This window comes from Rasamsonia byssochlamydoides (assembly GCF_041956645.1).
Source record: "Rasamsonia byssochlamydoides strain NRRL 3658 unplaced genomic scaffold VTN77scaffold_13, whole genome shotgun sequence".
NCBI lineage: Eukaryota > Fungi > Ascomycota > Eurotiomycetes > Eurotiales > Trichocomaceae > Rasamsonia > Rasamsonia byssochlamydoides.
Window position 1 is genome coordinate 338,328 of NW_027192396.1, and position 10,940 is coordinate 349,267.

Here is a 10,940-nt window from a genome sequence, read left to right on the forward strand (position 1 = left end):
TCCTCTAGAAGGATCGGGAAGGTCACCGCTGCAGCGTCATGGGAGGAAAATAAGATATGAGAAGAATAGAAGGCGAAATATCGCAACAAGTATGTCCGGCCTTTTTTTGTCCTCGCATTCACTCATAATTATTCATTGCTTTTGTCCCTCCCCACGTGATGAGGGGTCACCTGACTCGGCGCTTGGAAAAAATCGGGTTCCGCCCGCAATGACCCGTCCGGCCAATCACAGCGCGTGGAATCGTCGTCAGGCAGGGCCGGCTCGGGATCTTGAAGCTTTTGAAAACGTCCTCCAAGATATCTCGACAGCAGCTTCTCCTCCTTCCGCCTCCCCAGGGTCGCTCAATTGCTCCCAACTTCCCGTATATCTCACCCTCTCCTATCCAAGTCTCTGATTCGCGCATGCGATGATGTTGTCGCGGTCTGCCTTTGGCCGTACTGCGCCGCGTGCGCTCCGGACGCAGTACTGTGCTGCCAGTGTCAACAGCCGTCGGGGACTCGCCTCCGCCGCTGCTCCCAGCCTCCAGTACGAAACTGCTGAGGCTGCAGGCGTCAAGTTTGCGAACCGGGAAGTCGACAGTCCTACGACGACGCTGTCGCTGGTTGCCAAGGCCGGTCCCCGCTACCAGCCTTTCCCTGGCTTCTCCGATGCCCTCGAGCAATTCGCCTTCAAGGTGCGTTGAATGGGCGCCATTGCATGCGAAACGCCTACCCACGATGTATGAAAATCTCATAGACTAACAATTGATGCAATTGACAGTCCACTTTGAAGCGTTCGGGTCTACGGATTACCCGGGAAACAGAACTTCTGGGTAGTGAAGTGAGCGCGAAGCGTTCACGGGAGAACATCATCCTCCAGGCCAAGTTCCTGTCGGGAGATCTCCCATACTTTGCAGAACTGCTGGCTGAGGTTGCCTCTCAAACCAAATTCGCGAGTGAGTCGACTTCTGTGGGATTACTAAGGCGTTCGTTATGAATCGAGAGTATCTAATTGCATCGATTTATTTAGCTCATGAATTGAACGAACTTGTTCTCGACACCATTAAGCACCGGCAAAAGGCTCTCTTTGCCAGTCCTGAAAGCCTGGCTCTCGATGCGGCGCACGGTACTGCTTTCCACCGCGGCCTCGGTGAGAACATCGTCCCCTCAACTTCCACGCCCTTTGAGCAGTACCTTTCTGTGGAGGCTATTGCCGAGTTTGCCAAGGGAGCTTATGCCAAACCCAACATCGCTCTGGTTTCTACTGGACCAAGCTCCTCGGAGCTGTCTAAGTGGGTGAGCCAGTTCTTCGGCGAGCTCCCCAGCAGCACTGCTTCTGGTCAGTTCAAGCCGAAGGAGAGTGCGCCTTCGAAGTTCTATGGCGGCGAGCAGCGCATTCCCAGCAAGGCAGGAAATGCTGTTGTCATCGCTTTCCCCGGTTCTGCTACTTACGGTGCTTCGGCCTACAAGCCTGAAGTTGCTGTTCTGGCTGCCCTCCTCGGCGGAGAATCGTCCATCAAATACACTCGTGGCTTCTCGCTCCTGTCGAAGGCCGCTGAGGGCTTCACCCAGGTCCACGTTTCGACGAAGAACCACGCTTACTCGGACGCTGGCCTCTTTGCCATCACTATCTCCGGCAAGGCTGACCAGGTTGCTTCTGTCAGCAAGAACGCCGTCGACGTGTTGAAGAGGGTCGCTGCTGGCGATGTTTCCAGCGAGGATTTCAACAAGGCAGTTGCCTTGGCGAAGTTCCGCGCTCTGGAGGCTGCCCAGCTCCTCGAGACGGGCGTCGAGCTGACTGGAGCTGCCCTGATCAGCGGCGGCAAGCCCTACCAGATTGGAGAGGTTGCCCAGAGCTTCAGCAAGGTTTCGCAGCAGCAGGTCCAGGAGGTAAGTGCAACTGCTGTCGTCTGCATCTGTATTCTGCTAGAACCAGGCTAATACTTTTTCCCCTTTTCAGCTCGCCAAGTCCTACCTCTCCGGAAAGGCCTCCGTTGCCGCCGTCGGAGACCTCTTCAAGCTTCCTTTCGCCGAGGACCTTGGTTTGACTGTTTAAACAGAAACAACCAGACAATTTTCCTTTTTCCTAGACGTTCCGAAAAGAAAAAGTCCCACTGACGTCCCTGACTTCACTACCACCTAAACCTCAGCCTCGCCAACAGATATCTCCTTTGTGTGTCTGTACTTGTACCGTACTACCATCATCATATCAAATCTAGCAAATCTTTAGCCAAGACAAAGTTTTGTGTAGATTTCCCATTTCCCATTATTCTCCATAGAAGTCTCCGTCTGCCTGGCAGGCGGCTTTTGACATGACATTTCTCTTTTACTCGTATCATAATAGTAGAAAAGTAGTAGTCCAGCGATGAATGAGCTCGCGCCTCAATCAACGTGGTGCTGGGATCTAGTAGTCCATATATTATCTCTACTATATCTATCAACAGAACCGTGCGTGCATCATAATACCATTATTTATCATTCCAATCAGGCTATCAGCTAGCTAGCTGGCGGATGCTCCAAATCAAGCGGAAGCAGCGGGGTAATGCTCTCGCCGATCGTGGCATCAACGGCGCTGAGATCGAAATCGGGATCGAAATGAGCGAACACGTCCAGGTTGGTGGGCATGTTATCGAAGACAGCGAGGTCGATGTCATCGAAGTTGAGGTCGTGAGATATTACATTTTGGTCCCTAGGCAACAGGGACTGGTTGTTCCTGGATTGAGGGTATTGCTGACTCTGGGGGGCACCAGGATTGTCGTCTGACGCGGAACTGTCAGCAGGGGATATCACCCCGGGAGGATTACTGCCCGTTGTGGGCTTTTCGGCAGTCGCAATTTGCTGCTGTGTCGTCTGAACGAGAGATGAACAAACTTTGTCCATTTCCTGAACGGTCTGTTCTGCAAGATTGGCCAATGCTGTGGCGGACCAGAAGATGTCTCCAAGTTCTCGCAAGATAGTAGAGTTGACCAACAACTGCTTTCGAGCCCGCATCCGGAGCATAGGAGCTCGACTCAACCTCAGTTCACGGTATGCGACTCGGAGAGAAAGCGAGATCGCATACGGGACGATAGGCAAATTGCATAGTTGGCCACGGAAATCTTCGGATACAATTGCTGTTGCTTTGGTTGCCGAAAGGCTCTGACGCAAGTAGGAGATCGACGACTGCGGCGGTGTTTGTAGAGATTTCGTTCGGCATGACAGCATTGCTACAGAATGGTAGAGTGTCTCAATCGTAGCTATGCAAGTCAGTTTAAACATGAAATCCAGAGGTAAAAGAGAAATAGAGATTCTGGCTTACCTAGCAAACGTGACTTCACGCTCAGCGCATTAGATGTCTCCACTAGATCCCCGAATAGAGGAAAGTCATGTTCCCAAGGAACAATGGGTTCCTTTTCAGGCCGGTAAAGACCAATAACCTTATCAAGTAGAAGGACAGTCCTCAAAAACAGCTGGAAACAAGGCTCCTGCTCAGAGAAACAGGTCTCAAGATCTCTATCAAAGTCTCTCTCGTGCATCAAAACCGGTCGGCCGTGAAACGCAGCATTGAGCCTGTCAAGGGCCCAAACACAGCAAAAGAGCCGGCTGCTAGAGGCTAGATGTCCAGTACTGTCTTTGCTTCGCAGATGAAGCCCCGTAGTATGACAGTAACTAATTGCACTCGCCGTGAGTTCGGCGGATATATCACGATCATCCGCAAACTGCGTGAACAAGCCCGCAAGCGAAAGGGCCTGTATGAGAACCAGTTTGTCTTTGACAAGACCAAGATTCAAAGATGTGCGGATGGCGAAGACGATCTCTCGTATAAATTCAGTCCTCGACGGAAAGGTGGTGGCCTGCGAGTCGAACTTTAGAAAATCCTTCGCCACGGGGTTTGTACTAGCTGCGAGACATATAGCTTGTCTTAGTAAAACACCGTCTGGTGAGCCTGCAGGCGTCGACTCAAATCCTTCCTGATCGATAACAGGGAAAATCGGGTGGATATCCTCGAGATATATCTTGTATAGCAATTGAAAGTCGGGTTCCACGGGCAGCAACCGCATACAGGCATCTTCGAGATGGGATGCAAAAAGTCTTGGGATCCGTAAGTCGGGCGTATTACCAGAACTACTGCGAGAGTGGTCTGCCACAGCTGTCGGATGTCGTTTGGAGAATTCTGCTGTTGGTCTACGCGAAATCCACACGCCAATGCTATCAGTCTCTGCAGAAGCCATAGTAGCTGTAGGACTTGCAGCTGCGAGGAAGGTTGCCTCGGGATTCAAATCTCCAACGAATCGGGATTCATCTTCCAGAGTTCCTGCTGGACCATCTTCTGAGAAGATTCTCCTGCTTTGCCGTGAGCTGCGAGTCGAAATCTGAGTTCTGCCCTCAGCTCCGCTTGCATGACCTTCTTGGTTCTGCGCAGCGTCTGCACATCCAGGTAGAGGGGAAGAACCCTGATTCTCTCGTGATGCATAGCGGGTTCTTTTGTTTGAAGTTGAGATTTTCTCTCTAGATGACGACGCTCTGCCTCCATAGGACGTCTGCTGTTGAGAGTCTTTGGTCGGTCGTTTTTTGAGAGACGATGAGGATAGGTCTTCCGAACCACGGCCATCAGAAGAGTTCTCATGATCGCAGCGTTTCTATTTTCTGTCAGCAGGTGACGTAAGACATCTACAACCAGATATCATCTATCAAATGTGCCACAATCGTTCTGGGTTCCCAGTCTGATGCGTAACTCGTCTCAAATACTGAACTTCAGGCCACTATAATAGGGAAAGAGTATTGTCCTCGCCTCTATACATCGGAACTCATAAAATTCATCAGGGCTTAGGGCTCAGGGATAGCATCAGAGTTCATCAAAGTGGATGCAAAAAGTCATACACAAATTTAGACCAAAAAAATACACCATCCTAAAACCAATCTCACCTAATGCAGGTATTGCCACAAAAGACCAGAGACGCATCGTAAGATGAAACCAACAAAGCACATTGAAGAGTATTAGTTAAACTAACTGACCTTGCGTTTCCGACATCTCTCACAAGCACGTTGGAAAGACCGGCGATTGTGGGCCCCAGAGTCCGATCTGTACGGCACGAACCTCAACATTGCATCTCATCCTCAACGGAATCGGTTTTTGGTAGATTAATTAATCATTCATGCCCGCCTCGCTCTGGCACAATCGGCCTGTTGAGTCAGGGACGTCGGAGAAATTCCGGAAATGGATATACGCCGACAGATGAATTGAAGTTGGTTAAACTTGCGGCAATTATTAATACCTGTCTCGCGACTCCAGCGGTCTGAGAACAGGGAGGAATACAGCTTGAGTGAGAATATGCGAGAGGCCCTGATGGATAGACATGCTGGAGATGGGTTAGGTGACCTGGAAGGACAGCGCAGTGCTCTGAAAGTGACACAGAGTTTGGCGGGTGTTTACCTATTCAGGAAAGAAGTGGGTCTGAACTTCATATATTCCCAAAAAGGAAATGGCATCGTCTACTATACTCAGTGAGAGAAACATTTAAAAAAAAACAACCCTCACGCCAGGGCTAGTTTATATAGTAATAGTCTCAATAATCCTTGATAGGTAATGGCTGGAGTCGCAGAATTATGATCCTGTATACCATTATATACAAGGATAGCACTGCCTGGATTAGACTGGTGAGTCTCAGCGTGGCTTAACTGCACTATAGGAGCTGATCTGGGACTATAAATAAAAGAAATTCTCTCTCTCAGGCGTCCTCCCTCTAAGGACCCGCTGGGACTTCGAAATATCCCACCTATGCTTCTGGCAGTCGTCGACAGGAAGGAGGAGTTGGGAAATATATCCTACCTTCAGCCCTGGATATGCAACTCTAGAGCTTCTGAGACGATCAGTCGCAATCATCAAGGACATGCACTCATGAATTCCGCCATAGATTTGTCAATATTCACCTGGCTATATACTCTTGCTGCTTCATAGCTGTATCTTCTAAACACCACATATAGTAACGTGAACTTCCAATTGATCTAATTGTTTCATCCTTATCTCCTAATCTGCAACAGAAACATACGTCCCATTCCTACAGTCAAATCCTAACTTCGGATTCAACTCCGCCGTCGCATTCAAGCAGATCACCGTCGGACTCGCCAAGTTCTGAGGAAACAGTTCGATATTCTCAAACACGAAATTATTGCACGAGGTGTTGATGTTGCATTCCACGATAATGGCCTCTGTATGGCTCAGGTTCGGCAATCCAACGTTGTACCAGCACGGGTCTGACACGCATGACCCATCGCCTGGCTGGAAGGTGTTGATCGTACCGGTGAAGTTGGCCCAGGTGAAATCTTGCATGATTACGCTGGCGTTGTTCGGACGGCTGGTGAGGATTTGCGGTGAGCCTTGGTCGGTGTAGGTCTGCGTGACGAAGATCGGGAACGTGACGTTGTAGGTCCGGATGTTCGACCAGGTAATGTTCTTCGCCAGACCCTGGCCGCCCTCCCAGGATTTGAACCGCGCGGCGTAGACAGCGTCAACCACGGTGACATCGTCGAACGTCACGTTGGAGACGTTGGCAAAGGACGCTTGGTTCTCGCCAAGGGATCCAATGCTCATTCCATGACTCTGATACCCGATGGTCCCTCCTCGGAAAAGAACGTTGTGGGAGCCCGATTGAACGGCAATTGCGTCGTCGCCGTTGAAAATGAGGCTGTTCAGGATCTGGATGTTGGTCCCTATCACGTCGAAGCCGTCGGTGTTGAACGGGAAGCTCCCTGTTGTCGAGTACGCATCAATAATTGTATCTGTAACCACGATATTGTCTCCAGTCAGCTGGACGTTCCAGGCGATGGGCTTTCGTGATTTGAAGCGCTGCAAACTTCCGTCTGTGGTGTTGAAGCTCATGAGATGCGGACGAGACGGAGCTCCTGTGCCGTTGACCGGATTGGAGTCCCACCAAGCCTGTCCATAGGAGTAGATCCAGCCGTTGCTGACATTATTTGTGGCAATGTAGTCTATCTGGGGTCCGGCAAAAGAGAACCAGTACAAGTTTGCATTGGACTGATTGACGAGGGCCTGGATGGCCGTGACGTTCTGGGGGAGATGGAGGTTTCCATTCATCTGGATTTCGACATTGCTGAGGTTTTTCGCTGATATGGGATTGAAGACATTGTAGTCGACTCCTTCTTGGAAAATCACGATGGCGTCTCTCGAGCATTGGGCAAAAGCTTGCTGGATGGCAGGAGAGTCATCTGCGGTCCCGTTGGAGGAGACGTATTGAGAATCAATGGTACATGTTTGGGTTCGAGGAGGTCGATCACTTTTTGGAGCTCCTAAAACGGACGATGGGGACAATAATAGGAGTAGATGCAGGAAGGATGCTGTCTGCAGACGCATGTTGACGACACCTTCAGTGAAGGAAAGAATATGCAGCGTCCTAGTGAGAATTGTCACAGACCTTACCACGAAGGTACCTAATGCGAAGCTCCAGGATAAATCCCTCCTCAACTCTCACTCCTCGGTCCTCCATTCCAAGTTCTACGCTTGTATAGTACCCCGCTACTCAGCGTTAAGAAACCATCACGGGGTGGAGGCAGGCGAATCTGGTCCGTCAACAATCAATGGCATCCGAAAAAGACTAAAAAGAAGACGGAAAGATTTCCGAGCACCTTTCATCGTCAGCTTCGACTTTTTCCGGGAGGCATAAACGTCAAGATATAGCTAAGATAGTAGGCGAAGTGGAGAAGTCTTGCTTGTTTTGCGGGGAAACTTGCCAGACGTGGGGAAGCTTGTGGCAGCATAGCTAAGGAACTAACTATTCTCATAACTTATAAGACGATTGTGGGCTAACGATTGGTGGAATTACAATTTCCCATAATGTTAGCTAGTAGAAATGTAGAGAAGGACCATCACTTTCTTAACCAAACGAAGCATATCACCTATCACTATATTATAAAAACCTCAACTTCAGTTTTGCACACTGTCACGTGGCTGTAACAAGCAAAGTACGTAAGCATGCCTCGGTGAGGGAGACAAATATTAGTAAGGGATATAGCAAGAACTATGGCAAGGAATATAGGTAGGGAGCCCACCTAGAAAGCAGATAATAAAAAGACTACTTAATGTAAAAACAAATTATAAAGAGAACATTCTAAACAATATGAGTAGGGAGTCCGCCAGGAAAGTACTCCGTACATAGATGACAAAAATCATACCTACTATAGGTACGCCCCCAGAGCCAAAAGTTCCCTGGCATCCATTAGACCAAGGACCTATTTTTTCTCAGTCGAGCGGAGCGAGACCTGCAAGGCTTGTCCTAGAAAAAACATTAAAATCCGTTTTTTGCACACTGTCACATGGCTGTAAAAAGCAACATCTATACTTGGATATGTATCAGTGAGGAAGACAAATATTAGTAAGGGATATAATAAGAACTATATGTAGCAAGGAATGAATATAGGTAGGGAGCCGCCTAGAAAGTAGATGATAAAATCATACCTACTATAGGTACAGTACTTACGCCCTAGGGGTAAAATAAAGTTCTCTGGCATCTATTATTAGACCAGGTATTTTTCTCGGTCAAGCGAAGCGAGACCTGCAAGGCCTGTACATCTGTATACATCTACGGACACTAGGCCGACAATTCTCTGCTTCCTTAAGGGGGTTATATACTTCCCTTCTGGGACTGTGAGTCGAAATTTGGAATAACGACAAGAGAACGAGATAGCAGCAGTGAGGACCATCTACAATGTGCAATGAAATTGATGTTATCAGAATTGCTTCTCATGCGTATCTAAAGTGACAGTCTGCACATCCGGAGGCTGAACGATCCTGGTGGACAAATAAGTGCTGACAACTGAAGAGACTCGGGTATCCATAGCTGCGATCAAGAGTTCTATATTGTATCTATCACTCGCAAATGTATTTCCTCATATCTTCGCGTCGACGTTCCTCTTCCATGCCTTATCAATCTCCTTCTCCGCATCATACCCAAAGCACCATATCTGGGTGGCGGGATCGCTCCATTGATTCGGGCTATGAGAAAAGGGACGGCCCTCGACTTCCGGCAACATTGCGGCATCTCGAGCCTGCTGCAACGGTCCGTCGGGAAAATGCCAGAGTCGACTGTTGAGAAGGCTGGCCTCTTGCATCTGGCTGGCGCGTTCTAAGCGGACTTTCTCGAAGATTGATAGCGCCAGCGGTATTTCGTCTTTGGAACTGATTTTGGAAAGGGCTCGTGCGAGAGCGACGCCGTCTTCGACTGCGATTGCGGCACCTGAATCATCCCCAGATCAGTATTTCTCTAGTCAAGACGACTACAAAGCGGGTGAAATGCAAACGGGAATGCAAACCTTGCGACATATAAGGAAGCATTGCATGAGCAGCATCCCCGAGTATGACAAGTTTCCCAGATACCCAGCGCTCCAAAACCGATCCGCTTACAAGGGGCCATTTCAAGGTCTTGTCGATCATTCGGATGATCTTGGTTAATCTACCAGAACTATTGGTAAGCATTGGGACGAGCCTTCGGAGCGATATCCAGGATATAACTCACGTGGGATCCCAGCCTTCAAACTCCTTCCTCATATTATCCAAAGCCTCTTCTTGATTCCAGGTTGCCGGGTCAGTATCATCAGGATGCGACAGGACCATGTTGAAGGATTTTCCGGCCCCGATCGTATATGTCATCACATGTCGAGCGTCTCCAAGCCTAGAAATCAACAATTATCAGTAGGGATACGTAAAATCGTCGCCTGCAGTCCCTATACCCACCATAGGTTGAATGCAGGCTTCTCCAACAACCAAGCTGTCTCAGGGTCAGCCCTTATGCGGTCAATGTCTACCACTGCTCGGTAGACTGCAAACCCGGTTCGCTGGGGCGGCTTGTCAGCGCCCCCGAGAACTTCTTTTCGAGCTGTAGATTTGACTCCTAAAGATATTAAATCAATATGAACTGACATGGCAGAATTGGGAGCAAATACCATCAGCAGCCACGACCAAGTTTGCAGTGACCTTCGATCCATCTTGCAGCGTAATGCTGGGCTCATCCACATCGTAGGCGACCACCCTGGACGCCAGTTTGACGGTCACTCCCAGATCGACCGCCAGCCGGTACATGGCATCGTGGAAATCAGCCCTGTGGATGACGTAGTACGGCGCATGGTACTGTTGGCGACAGTCCGGAATCAATCTGGTGTGCCCGATGACTTTGCCATTTTGCCAGCGCCGCATGAGCACGCTCGCTGGTTCCGTCACGTATTTCTCCAGGTAGGGCTCGAGTCCGAGTTTGGCCAGCAGTCGACTGGAATTGGGAGGGATTTGGATCCCAGCGCCTACCTACGGATTGTTAGTCAAAGACAACATGCTAGATTCCAAGTCAATGCGTGCACATGCCTCAGCCAGTCGTTCTGCCTGTTCGTAAACTGTGACATGGTGATTGTTGCGTGCCAGCGCGATGGCCGTAGCCAGGCCCCCGAGTCCAGCACCGACGATGATGATATTCAAAGAAGGTGCTGGACTGGTAGATCCATCTGTGTGATCTGCGGGACTTTGAGATGTCAAAAATCGCAGGCAATTGCTTGGGTAAGTTGGGCTCTGGGTTATCAACAAGCTTGGTCAGCAGGCATCCTATCCTGACACTGCAGATCCCCAAGGTTTCCACCCAAGTAAAAACAGGGCTAACCTTGAATTCTGTCTGGAAAGCCTTGATAGCATCGCCCATGCTGCTTAGAACACGGCACGGCCTACACGAGTTCAGCCTCTGATGGAACGTGAGGGCGTTGAGAGCTTGCCAAAACGCGTTAATCGTTGCTCACCTGTCTTCCCTTGACTCCCTTCCTATTGTTATTTGATTACTTATTAATAGTATATCCGATTTCCCGATCTGATTAATTAAAGTCTCCAGTATTTGTCAGAGGGAGACACCGTCAATGGGCATTATTACGATCTGATATGACTATTTGGCTTGCCGCGGTTTTTTATTTATTTATTTATTTATTTATTTCAAA

General features: G+C 49.3%; 4 protein-coding genes across 4 annotated transcripts; 1 reads left to right on the forward strand and 3 right to left on the reverse strand.

Moving 5' to 3' along the window:
• Nucleotides 1-409: 409 nt before the first annotated feature.
• On the forward strand, nucleotides 410-2,034 carry VTN77DRAFT_1560 (uncharacterized protein; the record flags this gene model as incomplete). The annotated part of the gene is made up of 4 exons (XM_069417305.1): nucleotides 410-673; nucleotides 760-934; nucleotides 1,009-1,868; nucleotides 1,939-2,034. The coding sequence occupies 4 exons, from the start codon at nucleotides 410-412 to the stop codon at nucleotides 2,032-2,034; spliced, it is 1,395 nt and encodes a 464-aa protein (XP_069280049.1).
• A 440-nt stretch (nucleotides 2,035-2,474) lies between these two features.
• Nucleotides 2,475-5,063, reverse strand: VTN77DRAFT_1561 (uncharacterized protein; the record flags this gene model as incomplete). Its single annotated transcript, XM_069417306.1, has 3 exons — nucleotides 2,475-3,214; nucleotides 3,277-4,597; nucleotides 4,974-5,063. 3 exons carry the CDS (start codon nucleotides 5,061-5,063, stop codon nucleotides 2,475-2,477), a joined length of 2,151 nt encoding a protein of 716 aa, XP_069280050.1.
• A 922-nt stretch (nucleotides 5,064-5,985) lies between these two features.
• VTN77DRAFT_1562 (uncharacterized protein) lies at nucleotides 5,986-7,329 on the reverse strand (the record flags this gene model as incomplete). Its single annotated transcript, XM_069417307.1, has 1 exon — nucleotides 5,986-7,329. The coding sequence occupies one exon, from the start codon at nucleotides 7,327-7,329 to the stop codon at nucleotides 5,986-5,988; it is 1,344 nt and encodes a 447-aa protein (XP_069280051.1).
• Nucleotides 7,330-8,861: 1,532 nt separating this feature from the next.
• On the reverse strand, nucleotides 8,862-10,654 carry VTN77DRAFT_1563 (uncharacterized protein; the record flags this gene model as incomplete). The annotated part of the gene is made up of 7 exons (XM_069417308.1): nucleotides 8,862-9,208; nucleotides 9,285-9,424; nucleotides 9,488-9,643; nucleotides 9,706-9,862; nucleotides 9,915-10,269; nucleotides 10,327-10,527; nucleotides 10,616-10,654. 7 exons carry the CDS (start codon nucleotides 10,652-10,654, stop codon nucleotides 8,862-8,864), a joined length of 1,395 nt encoding a protein of 464 aa, XP_069280052.1.
• Nucleotides 10,655-10,940: the final 286 nt, after the last annotated feature.